At 42.3% G+C, this 22,474-nt stretch overlaps 1 protein-coding gene across 2 annotated transcripts in view; it reads right to left on the minus strand.

The window, feature by feature from the left end:
* Window positions 1–21,748, minus strand: part of ext2 (exostosin glycosyltransferase 2) — a 182,890-nt gene extending 161,142 nt beyond the window's left edge. For both annotated transcript variants that reach the window (XM_041196924.1, XM_041196923.1), the window contains exons 1-2: window positions 21,603–21,748; window positions 7,790–8,349 (exon numbers count right to left, since the gene is read on the minus strand). In XM_041196924.1, the coding sequence (XP_041052858.1) occupies window positions 7,790–8,325 (536 nt within the window). In that variant the 5' untranslated portion in view covers window positions 8,326–8,349; window positions 21,603–21,748. The remainder of the gene's footprint in view (window positions 1–7,789; window positions 8,350–21,602) is intronic.
* Between the last annotated feature and the right edge of the window lie 726 nt (window positions 21,749–22,474).

A 22,474-nucleotide genomic window follows, 5' to 3' on the forward strand; every position in this document is an offset into this window, starting at 1 on the left:
ATTATCCACAGGATTGGGATACGGGAAGTCCATTCTTGTTGTCTGCTATTAGGGACGCCCCTAGTGCATCAACTGACTTCAGTCCTTTTGAACTAGTTTATGGTCATGAGGTGAAAGGGCAACTGAAATTGATTCATGAGAAACTGGTGGGTCAAAATTCAGAAACAACTCTCCTGGATTCTGCATCAAATTCAGAGAGAGGACAGAGCTTGAATTGGTTACGGAACATTTAAAGATATCACAGGAAACGATGAAAGTGAAAGCAGACAGGAAAGCTACAGCTTGTAGTTTGGTTGCTGGGGGGAAACTATTAGCCCTGTTACCAGTACTGGGTGACTCATTAAAGGCATGGTTTAATGGGCCTTACAGGATTGAAAAGAAGCTGAGTGAAGTGAATTATTTAATAAATACTCCAGATAGAAGAAAGAAGCAGCGGGTGCGTCATGTAAGTATGCTTAAAAAGTACTTTGACAGGGAAGAGGACCAAAAGGAGGTGTTAGTGGTGGTAGACAATGAGAAAGAAGAAATAATGCAGGATTCTGAAATTCATTTTCCTCTTATCAAATTGGATAATGAGCGGATACTTGAAAATTTAAATGTAATATTGAGTTACCTTCCAGACCAGTGTCAAAGTGATTTGGAAAATCTATTGTGGTCACAGAGAGATATTTGTGGAAATAAGCTGGGAAGGATGATCTTAACTATACATGATGTGTCTGTAGATGTTTCATCTTCACTAAGGCAACATCCTTGTAGATTAAGTCTGGCAAGGTTATCACAAGTACAGAAAGAAATTGAATTCATGCTTCAAAATGATATAATTGAGCCTAGTTGCAGTAACTGGAGTTTGCCTATTGTGCTGGTACTGAAACCAGGTGGAACACAAAGACTGTCTGTGGACTATCGAAAGGTAAACATGGTGACCAAAGTGGACTCATATCCCATACCATGGTCGGAAGATCATATTGAGAAAGTGGGACAATCAAAGTTTATCACAAAGATTGACTTGCTAAAAGGATATTGGCATGTACCGTTATCTGAGACAGCAAAGGAGATATCGGCTTTTGGGACGCCAGATGGACTATATTAGTTTAAAGTCATGCCGTTTTTTTAACAAAAAATACACCTGCAACATTTCAAAGACTGACAAACAAAGTAACTCCAGGTATGAGGAATTGCACTGTTCATATTGATGATTTAATAGTTTTCAGTCAGGCGTTGGAGGAGCATTTACAACATATGAAAGAATTATTTACTTAACTACAAGAAGCTAATTTGGTGATGAACTTGGCTAAAAGAGAACTTGCAAAAGCGCAAGTTACATACCTAGGCCGTACCACTGGACGTAGTAATGTGGCTCCAAGAGATGTGAAAGTCAAATCGTGGATTTCCCCTTGCCCACAACAAAAGGACACGTTTTGAGATTTCTGGGCATGAGTGGGTTTTATGGGAAATTTTTACCAAATTTTAGCCGTGTGGTTGCTCCACTGACTGAGCTATTAAAAAAGAACAAGAAGTTTCAATGGACACTGGAGTGTCAGAAGGCATTTGACAACTTGAAAACCTGAATTTGCATTCAAAGGGGAAAATATGTATAAAGGAGCGAAGGCTGTATGTAAGGGTAGGCATTTTAGGATCTAACAATTGTGAAAAGCCTTCAGCATCTACGCCTCAAGCTACTGTCTACAACGAACTGAAGTTAAGGAAACTCACTTTGCGTTTGACAGATTGAGGGCGTTGTGTGTCACCTTGCCTGAGTCTTTTAAAATCTGTGTGTCTTACTGTTGCCTTAACAAAAGTGTAACTGGGAGTCAGATTAAGTAGGGGACTTAGAAGTTATTATAGTAGCAATTTGTAGACATATGTATGTGCTTAGAAATCATTTTTCTTGTTTATTAATGCTTAATCTAGTTTTTTAGAAAACCTATAAGACTTGGTGGTCTTATTACTACTGAATTCAAGGCATGCATCTCGAAATTTATACAATTTGCAAAACAAGTTGTGGCAGTTGTTTCACATTCTCCCTCGGGATTTGAACAGTTCAGCACTTACCATTGGCTGTGCCACACCATGCACTTTTAAAAGTTCTTTTTTAAGATGAATTAAGATACTCAAAAAGCACAGCAAGATGGCTGATGACATTGTGTTTCATCTCAGCTATGCTGTTGTCAGGAAAGGGCCACCTGACTGGACAGATGTTCCCTCGAAAGAAGAGAGAACCACACAGGAGTCTATGGGAAGGAATTTACGCCGGTGGAAATTTATGGTCCCACCAAAGTCAACGGGCTTTTGGATGACTTGCTGCATTTCACGGCCCCGCTCCTGCCGCAACTGGGCTGTAAAATTGCACCCTAGGTGACACAATTGCAACTGAGCACCTTCAATGCAGCACTGGCAAAGTCCTTATCCACTACCTCTTGCATGAATGGTAAGCAATGTGGGAAAATCACACATTGAAACTTTGAGATTCAAAAGGATTGTGATTCCACAGTAGTCACGCAAAATACTAAAGATGGCAAAAAGAAGTGGGTGGGAAGATAGAGGAAGAGCACTTAACAAGTGTGCAGTTTAATAGGTTATTTTTTAAAACAATGTTACACTAATTTTGTGCTTACAATACAGTATTGGAAACAAAATACAGGTTTCTTTCATCGAAACGTAACTTGTTATTTTTCTATCTGCGCTCAGAGAAAATAGTGTTGAAGAGTATCGCACTTTGATCATCAGCACTTACCAGGTTTGAGAACAGCAATTGAAAATCTTCATCTATATGAAGGAATGAATGGGAATACACATCTATGTTCTAATCATGCTTTGCAGAGGTACGCAATCGCTTAGTACATTCGTACAAATGCAGTTCAGACTGATGAAACTTACCTCGCTCTGCTGGCTACAAGGGCCCAATAGTCTCACAAGGATTTCAGCGAAGTGCGTTGGTGAACTTGTGAAGTTTACAAATTGTGTACATTTGAAATTTTAAAGAAATCCAGCAACACAATGATAGATTTTGCTCTTCTAAATGTACGTCGAAAGTAGTATTTTGTTGACAAAATACTGGAGTTACATGTCTTTCCAGTCCATGAAGTAAATTTTTTTCAAAAAAGGAACACACATCTACTTGATCTTTAGGAACCACTTTGTATATGTTGTACCATTGTTTACATAGCAGCAGACAGAGCAAGAAAAATGCACAACGCAGTTATTCAAGCTTCAACTCCCTCTTTATTTCACCCTTCCAGTTGTTAACAACTCCAAATGGCAGCTTCAACTAACTTGTAAGTCCCTCTAAACCAATCACCTGCAGACAGCCATACTGTAATTTATTTTACTGCGCTAGAAAAATTGTCAAATCATTGTCAAACCGCTTGTCTGCAGGTGGTTTGTATAAAAGCAAACTAGTCCATTAGTTGCTTGCACTTCTTGGATTCACGCAAGTCGAGATTATAGGTTGTCAAACCAGGCTCCATATCGAGATCACTAGTGGACCCATAAGTGTCTCAAGAATTCTGTACTCTGCATGCTTCCTGTATTTCTTGGATTATTATAATTTCATTTCTGTTGCTGTATACGTTCTGTACTGACGAGACTATTTGTATCAGAATAGCTCACCAGTGTTTCTGAAATTAGGATGAAACATGTTAATATTGGAGGGGCAAGCCTGTGGTGTGAATGTGAAAGCACTGTTCAATATTTTCAGGAAGGCAAGTGGAGAGTTCTATCTTTGGAAAGTTTCAATACCTGCAGAGATTCTCTTAGCAGGACCTTTAGAGCAAGGATGAGAAGTTAATGTAAAATATTTCTTATGGTTTAAAGGGTGGTCGCTTATTTTTGAAAAAAAGGAAAGATTATAGTAAATTACATCGAAATTTCTTCCAGTCAAAGATTACTTTCATTTTTTTCAAAATAAGGAAACAAAGAGAGAACAAATATTCTGTGAAATATGGGATTGAAGAATAATATTTTTATTCATTTTATGGAATGTGAGTATTGCTGGCTCAGCCAATATTTATTGCCCATCCCTAATTGCCCTTGAGAAGGTGGTGATGGTGAGCTGCCTTCTTGAACATCTGCAGTCTAATAACGAAGGAGCTTCATTCCAAAGCTTGCAACTAAAAGGTTAATACGGCAGTCGGTGTAGTTGATCCTTTTGGGGTGTTAAAACAAAGTTGAGGAGAAGTGCATGCGAGATGTGCTGGCTAAGATCGGGTAAGTCAGACCGAGGACACTTCCATGGAGCTGGACCAGAAGTGTGGGGTGGGGGATGGAGGCGGTGGCACAGAATGCTGTCAAAGGCTGCAGAGAGATAAGAAGGATGAGGAAGGATAATATGTTATAGTCACTGATGTTGCCATCTGTGTGACTGTTTAGCACCAATTGGTGCAAGTCTAAACACCTACTTCAGTCCTCCTTCACCCAGCGCATCCTGGGCCTAATCATCTCCTATGATCTCAAATGAAACTAACACAACCTCTCCTCTTGTTGAACATAGGAAACAGGAACAAGAAGAAACCGTTTAGCCCCTCAAGCTTGTTCTGTCATTCTATTAGATCATGGCTGATCTGTATCTCAACTCCACTTTCCCACCTTTGAACCACATCCATTGATATCCTGATCTAATAAAACAGTTGGCCCCAGTATTGAAAATTTCAACTGACCTAGCCACCAGGTCCTTTTGGGGGAATTAATTCTAGATTTTCACTATCCTGTGTGTTGTAAAATCTTTGCTCATTTCACTTCTGAATGCCCTAGTGCTATTCTCGAGATTGTGCCACCTTGCTCTGGATTCCCCACTAGAAGAAATTACTTCTCTCTATCCACTCAACCAAATCCTTTCATCATTTTAACCACTCAATGTTCTAACTGAAAGGAATACAAGCCAAATTTATGCATCCTGTCCTCATGTGAAAGTGAGTGAGAGGGCTTGTTGGTGTGTGGGGGAGAATGAAAACTTTGAGATTGGGAGTGACCAGACACACACCCTTTCTCACTCACTCCCCCACACCCACCCACTCAGCTGGCCACCCCCTCCCTCACCGTCGCTCGCTCGGCCGCCCGCCCTCACCGTCGCTCGCTCGGCCGCCCGCCCTCACCGTCGCTCGCTCGGCCGCCCGCCCTCACCGTCGCTCGCTCGGCCGCCCGCCCTCACCGTCGCTCGCTCGGCCGCCCGCCCTCACCGTCGCTCGCTCGGCCGCCCGCCCTCACCGTCACTATCACCGTCACTCGCTCGCCCGCCCTCACCGTCACTCGCTCGCCCGCCCTCACTGTCACTCGCTCGCCCGCCCTCACCGTCACTCGCCCGCCCGCCCTCACCGTCACTCGCCCGCCCGCTCACCCTCACTATCACCATCACTAACTCGTCCGCCCTCACCGTCACTCATTCAAGCACCCTCACTAAATCGGCTTGGGGGTGTTGAGGGAAGAGCGGAAGAGAACCTGAAGTGAAAACTGAGGCCTTGTGGCACCCGAATGTGGATGTTTCCTGAGAACCAGGGGAAACACAGGGAGAAACCAGGGGAAACATAGCCGGAGCCTGACCAAAGCACCGGGAGCCAGGCCAGACAACCGAGAGCAGGGCGAGTGCCACCAGAGCACCAGGAGCACAAGGAAAATGGCCAGAACCAGGCCAGAGTGCCAGTAGCGGGGTGATGGTGTGGTGAGCTTGCTCCAGAGTTTCTCTATCTTCACGTACTCGTAGTTGCTACTCCTCCAATCACAGCCTGATTTTTGCCCGTGTTTGCAGTTTATAATCTTTAGAATGATGTCCTAAATGGAGTTGGTGTATTTGGTGACTGCTTTTGCACCTTTGGAGACAGCATGTTTGGCCAGTTCCCCTGGCAGATGAGGCGGGAGGTGCACTGAATCTCCCTAGCCGAGATGGCGTGGCTCTTGTTATAGTGAATGAGGTGTGAGGCCTCGGATGCAATGCGTTCGAAAAGGAGTTCATGACACTCAGTTACTTGGGGGCGAGATCCTTATGGAGGGGTGGACCTGGGTCAGCACCCTGTACACGTAAGTGGAATAACTCTGCTTACAGGATTTCCACCGCTTCTTGGACGGCTTCTTGGTGACTTTAGTCAGAAAGTGCTTCGATGCCTTGCGGGATGCACCGCCCTTAACCACAGCCGCCACCTCAGGCACCCTATCAGCAGCAAACGCAAGTGGGAAACACACCATCATCGGAGGAGCAGTCCCCTGCAGAAATCTTCAAACTCACTGACCTGTCTTACCGGCATTTTCAACGATTGCTCCGCAGGCCACATTGAGGGGCTTCACAGGCCGCAGGTTGGATAAGCCTTCTCTATACAAGTGAAGCATAACTCCGTCCGGTTTGCATTCCAGCCCCCTTGATAAAAAGGTTACCAGTGCATTGACGTTTATGATCCCTTTTTTTGGATTCTATGCACTAGTTTTGAGTGATTTATTACGTGGGCACCCTCATCTCTTTGCACCTCCACTATTCCGAGCCTTCACCATGAAGCAACTATTTCAACTTTTAACTCCTGGATACAAAATGAATCACCTGAGACTTCATGTTGAACTCCATATCCCACAATTTTGCCCTTTCAGTCCAAGTCCAACTGTAGCATCCTGCTCTCATCTACACAATTTACTGTGACTCCTATCTTAGTGTCATCTACAAACATGGATATACAACTCTACCCCTTCAACTACATTATTGATATGTGTGGTGAAAAGCACAAATCCGTGGGAAACACCACTTGTCATATCACACTGCTCAGCATACATTCCCTTTCTCCCTAACTGTCTACTTCCTAACCAGTCATAAGACTAAACATCTGAAAAGCTCAGTTTCCTCTTTTTATGGTAAACAGAGGAGGCAGTAGGTGCTGAGTCATTCACTATATCTAACGCTGAGTTAGACAGAATTTGATCTAAAACGGAGTCAAAGGTTATGGAGAGGAGGGGGTGCGTGGAGGAAAGTGGAGTTAAGGCCACAATCAAATCATCCATGATCTTATTGAAGCAAGCTTGAGGGATCAAATTACCTCTTCATGCTTCCGCTCCTATTTCTTATGTTCTTATATCTTTCCCCCGTAACTCTCTAAGACCAAAGTCTACCCTAGGCTAGAATATTTCCTCTGTACCAATGAAGCATTTTCTAACACCTTCCTCACACATCACGGGCAAGTTAAGAGGAAAAGCTTACTGTCCAATAGGTAAGCCCTCTTTTACCCCTAAGGTCCAAAGCCTTTTCAGCGGCCTTTTATTCTATCCACATGTTCTGACTCTAAATATAAGCCGTGCCTCTATGATAATTCTTCTTTTACCCTCCCAATCTGAAACACGCCATCCTCTACAAACCTATGCCTAGTATCTTCAACATGTCACAATTAAACTGTGTCCTGCTCAAACTCATTCTTTCCCAGGATTACAAAACTGTGGATCTCCATTCAACTTTCAGTCAGCCTACTTCTGCAGCCTACAGGATTTTAAAATCCAAGTTTTATGTTCCCCCACCACTATTTCCCTCACCTCACTTTGTTGCCTTTTCAGATTTGTTGACTTACTACATGGCTTTTCACGAATATTAATTGGTGACTGCATAGTTTGAGTTCTTTCGAAAAGCATAAATATTTTTTTCTGGCTCCGTGAAAAGAGAGCATGATTTAAAACTGCAATTTATAAAATCATGAAAGCTGATGAGTATACATAAGCAACATAACTTATAACAGCTGAAAGCCATCAAAGTCCAGGATTGTATATTTTCACCTGAAACAGGAATGCTAAATAAACAGGAAACAATAAAATGCAACTCTTTGCAACATACCTGGATAGCTGGGCCAACGCCTGTGCAGTTTCCTTTATCCTGAGGTTATTCTGATTAAGCACATCAATGGACGGAATAAACAAACACGCCCTGTTAAGATCATCTGTGTAGAAATCACTTTCTGAAATGGCAGTCAACAATTCATTATATTCTTTGGAGATGGTATTACTAAGCACAGTGCCGTACTCATCAACATACTTTTTCAGGGGATAGATGTAGACTTTTATTCTGTTCTTGGGGTTATACCCACAACGGTATACATCAAAACAAGTGTGCATTCTACAGCTCAAGTCCCCTCGTTCAGGAATAGGGCTGTCTTCAGCTAGCTTGACTTCTGGAACATCGTGGATGCTGCGCTTTTCAAACGTCCACTCATTGGTCGCTTCGATTGTATGTGGCCAGAACTGAAACATTCCTGTGGCCACGAGTCCAAGGAGCACAATTGAAAACAGGACTATGTAGTAAATTCGGTGTTTAGTTTTCATCCTGGGAATAAGGGTAGGGCCCCGACTGCTGTACTTGGTTGAAGCATACATAATGCTATTTCCTTCCTATGGGTTCTGGGAGTAAGAAAATTGTAAGTGATTATAAATACATTAATAACAAGGCTGCAGTTTTCAAAGTCATTGTTCAATCATAATTAAACTGTTGAAATCAACATTATGTACTTGCCTACGTACATAGCTCCAGCAATCAAAATTAAATCTGAAATCCAAGATATGAAAGTGGAAAGGCTGAACTTACAGCAATTATAATTTTGTTTCTGTTCCAGTCACGCACCAACCTGCCAATTATCACATCACTACATACTCAGAGTCAGATCTTTTGAATACATCTGTTTTCAATTTTGCAGTAATTTTTATTTTAATTTAAAAGGATGGTCGAGGTCAAGAAACATTAAAATCGTTAATGTTGATTAACCATTGCAGTGCTCGGTAATGAATTCCTTTGAATTATAAATACCATCTACGGCACTCAAAGTAGATTCAAGCCTATGCTTGGATTAGTAGAATACCTATGCAGGAATGAAGGAATTCAGTGATATGTCAAGACTTGAGAAGCTGGGATGGTTCTCTTTAGAGCAGAGGACGTTAAGGGGAGATTTCACAGAGGTATTCAAAATTGAGGAGTTTTGATGGAGTAAATAAGGAGCAACCATACTTCAATTTTCTGGATCATTGAAAAGCCTTGAATGGAGTGAGGTTGTTGTATTTATGCAGTAGATACGAATTAAACTCACCACAGAAAGTCTTATGATTTCAATTCTAAGTTTCCTTTTAATGATGGAAGAAGTGTTAATTACCACCAATCAACCTTTCTGGCATTGAAAATGAACTATTATAAGTGTGAAGTCTTATTCTTTCAGGTACATATTATTGGAGATGTATATAACAAAATTTAAAATAATTTTCCTTTGTCCCTCTCTCTGTCTTAATGCAAACTTTCTTTCCGCCTCTATTTCCCTTGCTGTACCTGATTTGAGGTTGAACTCTATAACTCTGATTTACACTACTTTCTCAGTTCATGCGCCTTTTACTTCACAATCCTCCAATCTGCTCACCCTATTCACTCAGGTCCTGGATGCCTAGTTGCCCAGTTTCAATAACTGCAATTATATCAAAAAGCAGTACATTAATCACGGGAGACTTTAATCTTCATGTAGATTGGGAAAATCGAATAGGCAGAGGCAGTCACGAGCAAGAATTCATAGCGTGTATTCAGGACAGTTTCCTAGAGCAATATGTTGTCGCTCCAACCAGGGATCAGGTGATTTTGGATCTGGTAATGTGTAATGAGGCAGGTTTAATAAATGATCTCAGAGTAAAAGATCCCCTAGGAAACAATGACCATAACATGGTAGAATTTAGCATTCATTCAGTTTGAGAGTGAGAAACTTGTGTTGAAAACAACTGTGCTAAACTTAAATAAGGGTAATTACAGGAACGAGGGCAGAGTCGGCTGGAGTGGACTGGGAAAGGAGTTTAGCAGAAAAGACAGTTAATGAACAATGGCAGACAATTAAGCAAATAGCTCATGACTCGCAACAAGGGCATATCCCGATGAGAAAGAAGGATTCTAGGAAGAGGATAAACCAACCATGGTTAACCAAGGAAGTTAAGGATAGTATCAAATTGAAATAAAAAACATACAATGTGGCAAAGATTAGTGGTAACCCAGAGGATTGGGAAAGTTTTAAAAACCAACAAAAGGTGACCAAAAAAATAATAGAGGGAGAAAATAAACTTTGAGGGTAAACAAGCAAGTAATATAAAAACAGACAGTAAGGGCTTCTTTAAATATATAAAAAGGAGCAGAAAGGCTAAAGTGAACATAGGCCCCTTAGAGAACGAGGCTGAGGAAATAATAAAGGGGAACCAGGGAATCACAGAGGAGTTGAATAAATACTTTGCATCAGCCTTCACGGTAGAAGACACTAATAGCATTCCAAAAGTACTAAATAATCAAGGGGCAAAAAAGAGGGAGGAAATAAATACAAAAACCATCACTAGAGAAAAAGTACTAGGGAAACTAATGGGGCTAAAAGCCGATAAGTCCCCTGGACCTAATAGGTTGCATCCCAGGATATTTTGAAATAGCTACACAAATAGTGGATGCACTGGTAGTAATCCAAGAATTCTTAGATTCTGAAAAAGTCCCAGAGGATTGGAAAACTGCCATTGTAACATTCAAAAAGGGAGGGAGACAAAAAACAGGTAACTATAGGCCTGTTAGCTTGACAGAAGGATTCTAGGAAGAGGATAAACCAACCATGGTTAACCATCATTGGGAAAATGTTACAGTCTATTATAAAGGATGTAATAGCAGCGTATTTAGAAATGCATAATATAATCGAGCAAAGTCAGCATGACTTCGTGAAGGGAAAGTAGTGGGGAGGTGGTGTAGTGGTATTGTCACTGGACTAGTGTTCCAGGGACCCAGGATAATGCTCTGGGGACGGGATTCAAATCCCACCATGGCAGATAGTGAAATTTGAATTTGATAAAAATCTGAAATTAAAAGTCTCATGATGACCATGAAACCATTGCCAATTGTCATAAAAAGCCATCTGGTTCACTGACGTCCTTTAGGGAAGGAAATCTGCTGGTCCTTACCTGGTCTAGCATGTGACTCCAGACCCAGACTCTTAAATCCCTCTGAACAAGGGGGAAATCAATTAGGGATGGGCAGTAAGTGCTGGGGGAACAATAAATGTTGGCCTAGCCAGTGATGCCCACATCCCATGAACAAATAAAAAAAAAAGCCTGACAAATTTATTAGATTAGGCAAGATAGATAAAGGGAACCAGTAGATGTAATATATTTGGATTTCCAAAAGGCAATCGATAAGTTACTGCACATAAGGCTACTTAATAAGGTAAGGTGTTGGGGGTAGTGTATTAGCATGGATAGAGGAGTGGCTAACTAGTAGAAGCTGGTATAAGAGGGGCATGTTCAGGATGGTAACCTGTAACAAGTGGAGTGCCACAGGAATCAGTGCTGGGGCCATAATTATTTACAATATATATTAATGACTTGGATGAGGGAAGTGAATGTACTATCGGCAAGTTTGCGGGTGACACAAAAATAGGTGGGAAAGCAAGCAGTGAGGATGGTACAAAGAGTCTGCAGAGGGATATAGACAGGTTAAGTGAGTGGGCAAAAACTTGGCAGGTGGAATATAATGTGGGAAAATGTGAGGTTATGCACTTTGGCAGCAAAAATAGAGGAGCTGAATGTTATTTAAAAGGAGAAAGACTGCAGAAAGCTGCAGCACATAGGGGTTTGGGGGTCCTCATGCATGAATCACAAAAAGCTAGAATGTAAGTTCAGCAGGTAATAGGGAAGGCAAACAGAATGTTGGCCTTTATTTCAAAGGGAATGTAGTATAAAAATAGAGAAATCTTGCTAAAACTATACTAGGCACTAAGGAAAGATAGACTGGCATTGGAGGCAGTCCAGAGAAGGTTCACTAGGTTGTTCCCGGGTATGGAGGGATTTTCTTATAAGGAGAGTTTCAGTAGGTTGGGCCTATACTCATTGGTGTCTAGAAGAATGAGAGGCAACCTTATTGAAACACAAGATTCTTATGGGGCTTGATAGGGTAGGTGTTGAGAGGTTGTTTCCCCTTGCGGGAGAGTATAGGACCAGAGGGCCTAATCTCAGAGTAAAGGGTCACCCATTTAAGACAGAGATGAGAAGGAATTTTTTTCTCTAAGGGTAGTGAATCTGTAGAGTTCTTTACCACAGAGGGTTTTAGAGGATGTGTTATTAGGTATATTCAAGGCTGAGGTAGACAGATTTTTAATCAGTATGGGGATCAAGGATTATGGAGAAAGGCAGGAAACTGGAGTTGAGGATTATCAGATCAGCCATGATCTCATGAATGGTAGAGCAGACTTAGTGGGCCAAATGGCCTACTTCCGCTCCTACGTCTTATGGTCTTATGGCTTATGGATAGCAATTCCACTATACATTGCATTTTGAACATGCCTTGAATAGCATTTCAAAAATCTCCAAATACCTCGAAGCACATCAACAGCATACAAAATAAGATGATGTTAATGTAATGTGCAAGTGAAAGGTTTCTGATAGATTATTGGGGTCTTAAAATGATGTGGAATAAGTCTCCAAACTGTAGATTCTAAATAGATTTGTTGTAGGGCACAATTTTTTCAGTATTGTTATCCTCACATCTGTAAGATACCAATACATGATGAGGAATGGCTCCACAGGAGCACAGACCCTAGGTTCACATTTCATCCAAGTGACCACTCTTCACCCATGTGCCTTAAACTGCACTGGCTACTAACTACTGACACCGATTTCTAAATTCTTGTTTTAGTCCACAAATCCCTCCATGATCTCACCCTTCATACCCCTGGAATCCCCTATGTTCCCATGGAAAGAAAAGGAAATGGTGTAGCTTTGTTAGTAAAGGAAGGATTCAGTGCTATAGTGAGGAATGATAGAGGCACTGGAGAGCAAGACGTAGAGTCAGTCTGGGTAGGAATAAGAAATAGCAAGGGAAAGAAGTCCCTGTTGGGAGTAATCTATAGGTCCCCAGTTTAGCAGTAGGGCACAGCATAAACCAGGAAATACTGGGAGCATGTAAGAAAGGCATGGCAATAATCATGGATGATTTTAATATGCACGTAGACTGGACTAATCAAATTGGCAAGGGTAGCCTCGAGGGAGAGGTCATAGAGTGTATTAGAGATTGTTTCTTGAAGCAATATGTTGTGGAATCAACCAGGGAGCAGGCTATTCTGGATTTGGTTTTGTGTAATAAGATGGGATTAATTAATGATCTCATAGTAAAGGATCCTCTAGGAAACAGTGATCATAGCATGATAGAATTTCAAGTTCAATTTGAGAGCGAGAAACTTGAGTCCCACACTAGTGTTCTGGAGTTAAACAAAGGTAATTACATAGGTATGAGGGCAGATTTGGCCCTAGTGGACTGGGCAGGAAGTCTACAAGGTAGGACAGTTGATGAACAGTGGCAGGTGTTTAAGAGATATTCAATTCCTCTCAAGTAAAATATATCCCAACGAGGAAGAAAGATGGTAAGAGGGGGAAAAAGCATCCACGGCTAAGCAAGGAAGTTAAAGAAAACATAAAGGCAAAAACTAAGGCATACCAAATTGCAAAGGTCAGTGGCAGGCTGGAAGATTGGGAAACTTTTAAAGATCAACAAAGGGTTACTAAAAAAATAATAAAAAGAGCAAAGGTAAATTATGAAAGAAAATTAGTGCAAAATGTAAAAACTGATAGCAAAAGCATATAAGTATATAAGAGGAGAGTAGCTAAAGTGAATGTTGGTTCCTTGGAGGATGAGACTGGGGAGTTAATAGTGGGGAACGCAGAAATAACAGACGTTTAATCAATATTTTGCCTCAGTTTTCACAGTGGAGGACACTAATACCACCCCAGTAGTAACAGGTAGTGCAGAGGATATAGAGGAGGAATTTAGAACAATCACCATCACTAGAGAAAATTGCAATGGTCAGTGGCAGGCTGGAAGATTGGGAAACTTAACAGCAGATAATAAAATAAGAAAAAGTACTAAGCAAACTATTGGGATTAAAGGGTGACAAGTCCCCAGGACCTGATGGCCTACATCCCAGGGTCTTAAAGGAAGTGGCAGCAGAGATAGTGGATGCACTGGCTACAATATTCCAAAATTCCCTTGATTCTTGAAAGCTTCCAGCAGGGGAGTGTGTGGGTGGTGATGGTGGGGGTGGGGGTGTGAGGCAGAAGGTAGGAAACTATAGACCAGTTAGTTTAATGTCTGTCGCTGGGAAATTGTTGGAATCCATTATTAAGGAAGTAGGAATGGGGGTATTTGGAAAGCCAAAATGCAATCCATCAGAGTCAGCATGGTTTTATGAAGAGTAAATCGTGTTTGACTAATTTGCTAGAGTTCTTTGAAGATGTGACAAGCAAAGTGGATAACGGGGATCCTGCAGATGTAGTATATCTGGACTTCCAGAAGGCCTTTGATAAGGTGCCATACAAAAGATTAATACATAAGATAAGATCACATGGAGTTATGGGGTATTATATTAGCTTGGATAGAGGATTGGCTAACAAACAGAAAGCAAAGAGTCGAGATAAATGGGTCTTTTTCTGGATGGCAAGCTGTAACTAGTGGGGTGCCACAGTTCTTGGGCCCCAACTATTTACAATCTATATTAATGACTTGGATTCAGCTAAATTTGCAGATGACACCAAAATAGATGGGAAAGTAAGTTGCAAGGAAGAAATAAGAAATTTACAAATGGATATGGACAGGTTAGGTGAATGGGCCAAAATTTGGCAGATGGAGTTTAACGTGGGTAAGTGTGAGGTTATTCTTTTTGGTCAGAAGAATAAAAAGGCAAATTATTTAAATGGAGAGAAACTTCAGAATGCTTCAGTGCAGAGGGATCTGGGTGTCCTCATGCATGAATCGCTGAAAGCTTGTATGCAGGTACAGCAGGTAATAAGGAAGGTAAATGGAATTTTGGCATTTATTGCAAAAGGAATCGAGTATAAAAATAGGGAAGTGTTGTTGCAACTGTACAAGGCATTGGTGAGACCGCACCTGGAGTACTGTGCACAGTTTTGGTTCCCTTACTTGAGGAAGAATGTAGTTGCTCTGGAGGCAGTTCAGAGGAGGTTCACTAGATTGGTTCCAGAGATGCGGGGCTTGTCTTATGAGGAGAGATTGAGCAGGTTAGGCCTATACTCACTAGAGTTTAGAAGGATGAGTGGAGATCTAATTGAGGTACATAAGATGCTAAAGGGGATAGACAAAGTAGACGTGGAGCAGATGTTTCCCATTCTGGGGCATTCTAGAATGAGCGACCATAGTTTTAGGCTAAGGGGTAGTAGATTTAAATCAGAGATGAGGAGGAATTACTTTTCTCAAAAGGTCGTGAATCTGTGGAATTCACTACCTCAGAGTGTAATGGATGCCGGGGGCTGAATAAATTTAAGTAGGAGATAGACAGATTTTTAATTCGTAACGGGTTGAAAGGTTATGGGGAGAGGGCAGGAAATTGGACTTGAGGCCAAAGTGAGATCAGCCATGATTGTAATGAATGGCAGGGCAGGGTCAAGGGGCTGAATTGCCTACTCCTGCTCCTAGTTCTTATGTTCCTGCTTGCACTGTCTCTCTTCAGGTTCTGGCTTCTTTTGCACTGCCACTACTCTTCTTTTCATTTTCAGTAGTATAATCTGCAGTTGTTTCAGCCCCACACTCTGAGCACCTTCCCCAAGTTTCTCCGCCTTGCTCTCTTCCTCTTTCTTCAGCAGCCTCACACATTTATTTACTTATCACCACCCCTATTTTGAGTATGCGTGTTAGCTGATGTTCCGTTTAACTTAATGGAAGCAATGAGAAAAGGGAACTCCAGGCAATTTTCACCTGCCCTAGCTCAGACTTTACTACATGTAAGGGATCCTAACCAACAACTTGCATTTATATAACGCAGTAAAACATCTGAAGATACTTCACAGGAGCATCAAACAAAACGTGACACCAAGCCACATAAGGAGATATTAGAGCCGATGACCAAAAACTTAGTCAATGGGAGGTTTTAAGGAGCTGAAATCAGCATGAATGATCAAATTACAGGCCTATTTGGCTGCTATTTTTCTTTAAAATGTGAAAACATTTTATTTTTAGTACAATGTTGAACGCCTTCCTTTCCAATTTAAAGTGAATCACTCTCACTTTAGCAAACTTTAAGCTTAAATTTTAGTCTTAATCTTGGAAGGGGTATATCACTGGTACTCTAATTGACCTATTTAAAAAGATCACTCCTAACAAACAAATACACTTGCATTTAAGTGTTTAATCAGTTGTGCACACCTTCATGTCATTTTAAATGCTAAACCTGTGCCAATAAAACCAGGACATTACAAGTCACATCATTTGATGCAGTTCATACTAATTTGTGAAAATTTAATAAAATTACAGCTACAGTACAAGCTACCTTGTCTGTTACAAAAAAAAAGTTAATGATGCTATATCAATAATTAATTGGTAATTCTGTTTTTGTTTTGTCAACAATTAATTGGAAGTGCTGACAGTTTTATGAAACCGGCAAAATTACACATATACATCCAGTAACAATAAGAGGACATTAACATAAGAAAGTAAGAAATCCAATAAGGAATTCAGGTGAAATATCTTTTCTGGAGAACGGTGAGGACATGGAACTCAATACCGCAAGGAGCGGTTGAGACAAATAACAGATACATTTAAGGAAGAAAGGAATAGAAGGATATGTTGATAAGATAAGACAAAACTCATGTAAAGCATAAACACCAGCAGAGACCTGTTGGACCAAATTTGCTGTAAAATTCTGTGATTTTATGTAACTCAGTTTAATAATTTTCAGGAGTAACTGTTTCCTAGAGTTTAAATAAAATGAAGGCTTTTAAAAAGTGTAAATATAAGAATTAGATAAACTAGAATGAAGAGGAAAAAACTCAGTACAAGATTCACCTATATGTATTACTAAAAATTAAAAACTTAATTTCTGTCTAGAATTCCTTCCTAGGTTTCTCTGTCTCACTACCTCTATCTCTTAATAAATACTCCTTAAAAGGAGCATCCAATCGACCAAGATTTTGGTCAAATGTCCTGGTATCTGCTTCTGGCTTGGCATCAAATTTTGTTTGATAATTGTTCCTGTGAAGCTCGTCGAAACAGTTTACTATGTTAAAGGCGCTATATAAATTCAGTTGATTTTTTATCATTCATACCCCAAGCATTTTGGCAATGTAGCTTTAGACGATAGCTCTACTCAATCATAAAATGAGACAGGGCTGGCCTCGCTATCACAGGAATCCCTTCTGGGCTGCAATATCTACGATTGTACATCAGTTAGGAGAAAAGCTCAGGATGCCAGTGGAAATTCTAAATCAGCAGGTCTTCAGGGAATGAAAAGTAGCTGTAAACTGGAGCTATTCTCATCCCAGATGGAGGATAATGATACAAAGGGCTAAGAGATTGAAAGTACTCCTCCTGAAGCTCACCATCTCATCCAAGAGCTAAAACAATGGAAAATGAGTGTCGATATTTTTACTACCAAGTAGAAAGTAATTTAATTACAATAGGAGTCTTATTCCAGCTAGTTACATGGCAAGCGAAGAAGAACAGTAACATTCGTTGGTTCAGACTTCACCAAAGTCAGATTTTCAAACTGGGGTTCCCAGGCTCTTGTGCGCTGCACTATGGAACTTCAGGGGCCTTCACAATCAGACAGCTGTCTACCTGATTTCTGCACATACTAACTTCTGAGGGCATTATTTTCTGCTGCTGCATCACAATAAAAAAGGTTTTCTGCAATCATAGCATCGCTTTCCCTTCTTTCAGATATTACGACAGGATAGACACAAACATACACATACAAATGTTTCTGTTGTGGACTTTTCACTTACCCAAACTGAATCCTACAAACAAATTAGACCCTTTGAGTCAATCAGATGTTAAGAGAGGGTGAAGAGAACTGCAATAGGCTGCAAAGGATCAGAGGCTGCAGAAAAAATAAAGAGGGAAGCTTGCAAATAGAGAGGTAAAGGTAATACACAAGGCAGACAGTTGCTTCACTTTACTATGTTAGAACAGGAAAGTTACTGTACAGATGAGAAAGTAAGTGAATATTCTCTGCAATTCTAGCAAGATATTAAAGCAGTGTTAACTTTAGCTTGAAAAACATTGCCATATCTATTAAGTATTTCATGCAATAATTCTTTGCCTTCATCCTCCTCCCATTCCCAACTATTTTGATGCTATTTTGCTACTACAGACTTATTTCTCCACCATCAAAAACATTATACAATGACTCGGTAGCAGTGAGCGAGACATAAGGCCATAGGTTCAAGCATCACTCCAGAGTCCAGAGCTGACACTATAGTGCAGTGCTGAAGGGAAAGCTGCACTGTCAAAGGGGCCATCGTCTGGATGGAACATTAAGCAAGGCTTTGTTTTTAGGGACTGTAAAAGGTTCCAATATACTATGCAAAGGTGAAGAGGGGAATTCTCCTGATGCCCTGACCAACATTTTCTGCATTACAACAGTGACTACGTTTCAAAACTACTTCAACCAACATCATTAAAAACAGATTACATCAACAACTTTTATTTATATAGCATCTTTACCATCATAAAACATCCCAAGATGCTTCACAGGAGCATTATAAAACAAAATATGACACCAGGCCACATAAGGTACTAGAACAAGTGAAAAAAATTGGTCAAAGAGGTAGGTTTTAAGGAGCATCTTAAAGGAGGAAAGCAGGGTAGAGAGGCAGGAAGGCTTAGGGAGTGAAATCCAGAGCTGAGGTCTTTGGCAGCTGAAGGCAATGCAACCGATGGTGGAGCAATTAAAATCAGGGATGCTCAAGAGGCCCGAATTAGAGCAGCACAGATAACTTTGCAGGTTGTGGGGATGGAGGAGAATACAGAGATAGGGGAGGGCGAAGCTACAGGGGGATTTGAAATCAAGGATGAGAATTTTACGATCAGGGTGGTGCTCAACAGAGAGTCAATCTAAGTCAGGGAACACAGGATTGTTGGGTGAACAGGGCTTGATATCAGGGCAGCAGAGTTTTGGATGACATTTATGGAGGGCAGATTGTGGGAGGCCAACCAAGAGTGCACTGAAATAGTCAAGCCATATGTAAGGATTTCAGCAGCTGATCAGCCAAGGAAGGGGTGGAAAAAGCAATACAAAAACAGAATTACCTGGAAAAACTCAGCAGGTCTGGCAGCATCGGCGGAGAAGAAAAGAGTTGACGTTTCGAGTCCTCATGACCCTTCGACAGAACTTGAGTTCGAGTCCAGGAAAGAGCTGAAATATAAGCTGGTTTAAGGTGTGTGTGTGACACACACCTTAAACCAGCTTATATTTCAGCTCTTTCCTGGACTCGAACTCAAGTTCTGTCGAAGGGTCATGAGGACTCGAAACGTCAACTCTTTTCTTCTCCGCCGATGCTGCCAGACCTGCTGAGTTTTTCCAGGTAATTCTGTTTTTGTTTTGGATTTCCAGCATCCGCAGTTTTTTTGTTTTTATCTCTGTGGAAAAAGCAATGTTAGAGGTGAAAATAGGTAGCCTTAGTGATAGTTTGTGATGATTGTATGGAGACACATGAAGATTCCAGTTCAAGAGCTCTTTATTTCATTGTCACCAAACAGAGCAAGTAAAATAAATTATCTTAAGGAGACAAAAAAATCATTCAAAAGCAGAACTCCAAAACCCAACAGTTGAGAATTAGTCCCCATTGTCTGCTCCATACTCACAGCACTGGCCCCGCAACCCACACCACCATCCACAAGCCTACTGAAACTGCCCCAAAAATCCTGAGGGTGCCCCAGGAACAGAAAGATCCACCAACCCCACACCCTCCACCGCCACTGCCATCATCCCGTGGTGCTGCACCGGGCCCAGCCGACAGGAGCCATAGCAACCACAAGGTCCAGCAACCAAGCCAACTTCTCCAACCTCATCTGCATAGCAATGCCACACAGAATTTGGGGAAACAGCACGACTTCCCCGCTCCGGGAGAAGCAAAGGCGAGAGACTACCTAGACGAGAGTTTGAAAGCGCAGTTGTAAGCGATTTATGGGGGACTTTTTCCAAAAAAAAGAGAAAAACAGGTGCAGTTTCAGAAGGAAATGGGGTTAGAAGGAAATGCAGTATATGAGTGGTAAAGAAAGTGGTCAAGAGACACATCCTCACTTGTGACTGATATGAACCTAATTCCATCAGTAAATGTGCCTGATATAAAAACAAAAAACTGCGGATGCTGGAAATCCAAAACAAAAACAGAATTACCTGGAAAAACTCAGCAGGTCTGGCAGCATCGGCGGAGAAGAAAAGAGTTGACGTTTCGAGTCCTCATGACCCTTCAACAGAACTATGTGAATCCAAGGAGAGGGGTAAAATATAAATGTAAATGTACCTGCCCTGTTTGCCTCTGGTGGACTGGAATTACAAATTAAGAAGGAGTTTGCAAAGAAGAGTCATATTAGATTTAAGGGATATGGGGAGCAGGCAGGAAAATGGAGTTGAAGCCCGAGATCAGCCATGATCATATTAAATAGCGGGGCAGGCTTGACAAGCCATATGCCGTCATCCTGCTCCTATGTCTTATGGTGACCCAGAACATGAACTCTTGTTTCTCTCTCCGCAGATGTTGCCAGGCCTGCTGAGTTTTTTCCAACACGTTTTTGACCATAGACTAAAATCTGTTTTCCACCAATATTTGCAGACGTTGTTGGGGTTTTTTTTTTAAACAAATGATGTTGATTGAGGGATAAGTACTGGCCAGGCAGCCGGGGAAAGCTATAATAAAAACAAAAAACTGCGGATGCTGGAAATCCAAAACAAAAACAGAATCACCTGGAAAAACTCAGCAGGTCTGGCAGCATCGGCGGAGAAGAAAAGAGTTGACGTTTCGACCTGGAAAAACTCAGCAGGTCTGGCAGCATCGGCAGAGAAGAAAAGAGTTGACGTTTCGAGTCCTCATGACCCTTCGACAGAACTGTCGAAGGGTCATGAGGACTCGAAACGTCAACTCTTTTCTGTCGAAGGGTCATGAGGACTCGAAACGTCAACTCTTTTCTTCTCCGCCGATGCTGCCAGACCTGCTGAGTTTTTCCAGGTAATTCTGTTTTTGTGCCGGAGGAAGCTCCCTGCTCTTTCCTTCAAATCAGTGCCAATGGATCTTTCACATCCAGCCGGGCAGGCAGAGGGGGAACCTTTGGGTTTGACATCCCTGACAGTGCAGTGCTCCTTCTGTCCTGGGTCTGCACCGTCAGCTTTGATACATTTCAGCTTATATTTCGTCTCATTTCTATATATATTTTTTTTTCTAGTACAGATGAAGGGTCCTAAGGACTCGAAACGTTAACTGTGTCCCTCTCCGCAGAGGCTGTCAGGCCTGCTGAGTTTTTCCAGCTATTTTTGCTTTTGTTCCAGATTTCCAGCATCCGCAGCGTTTTGCTTTTTTTTTTAAATCTCCAGATATTTGCTTCCAATGTGCCCAAGCCCTGGAATGGGACTGGAAGGCGGAAACCTTGTGGCTCAGGGGCCAGAGGGCTGACCACAGGCTGACCATCTCCCACTGAGGAGAAGCAGGAGCCCGAGGTGCTTACACACCGGCTAATGGATGCTGAGGAGGGGAGGCCCAGTCAATCCTCGGGCCCGCCGGCTTCACTCACCCACCCTACCCTCACCCCACTCCGCCCCGACCCGACCCGAGAGGCCCAGGCCCCAGGCCCCAGGCCCCAGGCCCCGGCCGAGACCTTCACCTACCTGGACGGGGAGGCGCTCCCTCCACTGCCGCCGCTGCTGCTGCTGCTACAACAGCCCAAACTCCATCTCCGTGCGGGGAGGATCCCGTAGTTAAAATTCCCCCCGCAGAGGAGCCCCCACTGTGCACGATCACCCGGGAAACAGCCCAGGCCGCCACCTCCGCCCCTCCCCCCCCCTCCTCCTCCTCCTCCTCCTCCCTGTCAGTCAGTCAGTCAACGCAACCTCCACCGCCACTGCCCCCTGGAGCTCAGCGGCATCTACTGCAGCCCTCAGGTTGACCGCGTCCAGACAGAGCAACTGGAGGGAGGGGCCAGGGGCTGGGGGTGGGGTGGGGTGGAGTGGGGGGAGGGGCGGGGCTGGGGGTGGGTGGGGTGGAGCTGGGAGTGGGGGAATGAGGGTACTGCAAATACTTCAGCAGCATTGCAAAAGTTAAGTTTTTTTTTTAAGGGGGTATCTTCGAATGTATTTTCAGCATTTTGTGTTCTTGTTTCAGATTTTAAGCCTTTGCAGCTTTCAGTTCTTTAACAGCTTTACGATCACTCGCTTGCAGGACTTGAATGCTGCTGAAAAGAGCGACCCGACGTGATGCGAAGTTTTTCATCTTGCACTCAGCAGGACAAATGCAAGAATGCCAAATTTCAAAAGGCGACAGCAATTTACACTACTGGAGGAAAGGGTGCTGATTGATTGGCAAGTCGGCTCTGATTGGCTGAGGTGTTTCCGTGGAGAAGGCAACAGGGAACAATCAGCTCCCCATGCATCTGGGTAGTTCAATAAAGGTGCGAGGCTTGAACATGTTCCTTGTTTGCAGAGTACAGTCCCAGCACTTGAAAGTATGCCTCTTCTAGCAAGCATAAGTGAGCCACATTATG

This window comes from Carcharodon carcharias, chromosome 10 (genome assembly GCF_017639515.1).
Source record: "Carcharodon carcharias isolate sCarCar2 chromosome 10, sCarCar2.pri, whole genome shotgun sequence".
Taxonomy (NCBI): domain Eukaryota; kingdom Metazoa; phylum Chordata; class Chondrichthyes; order Lamniformes; family Lamnidae; genus Carcharodon; species Carcharodon carcharias.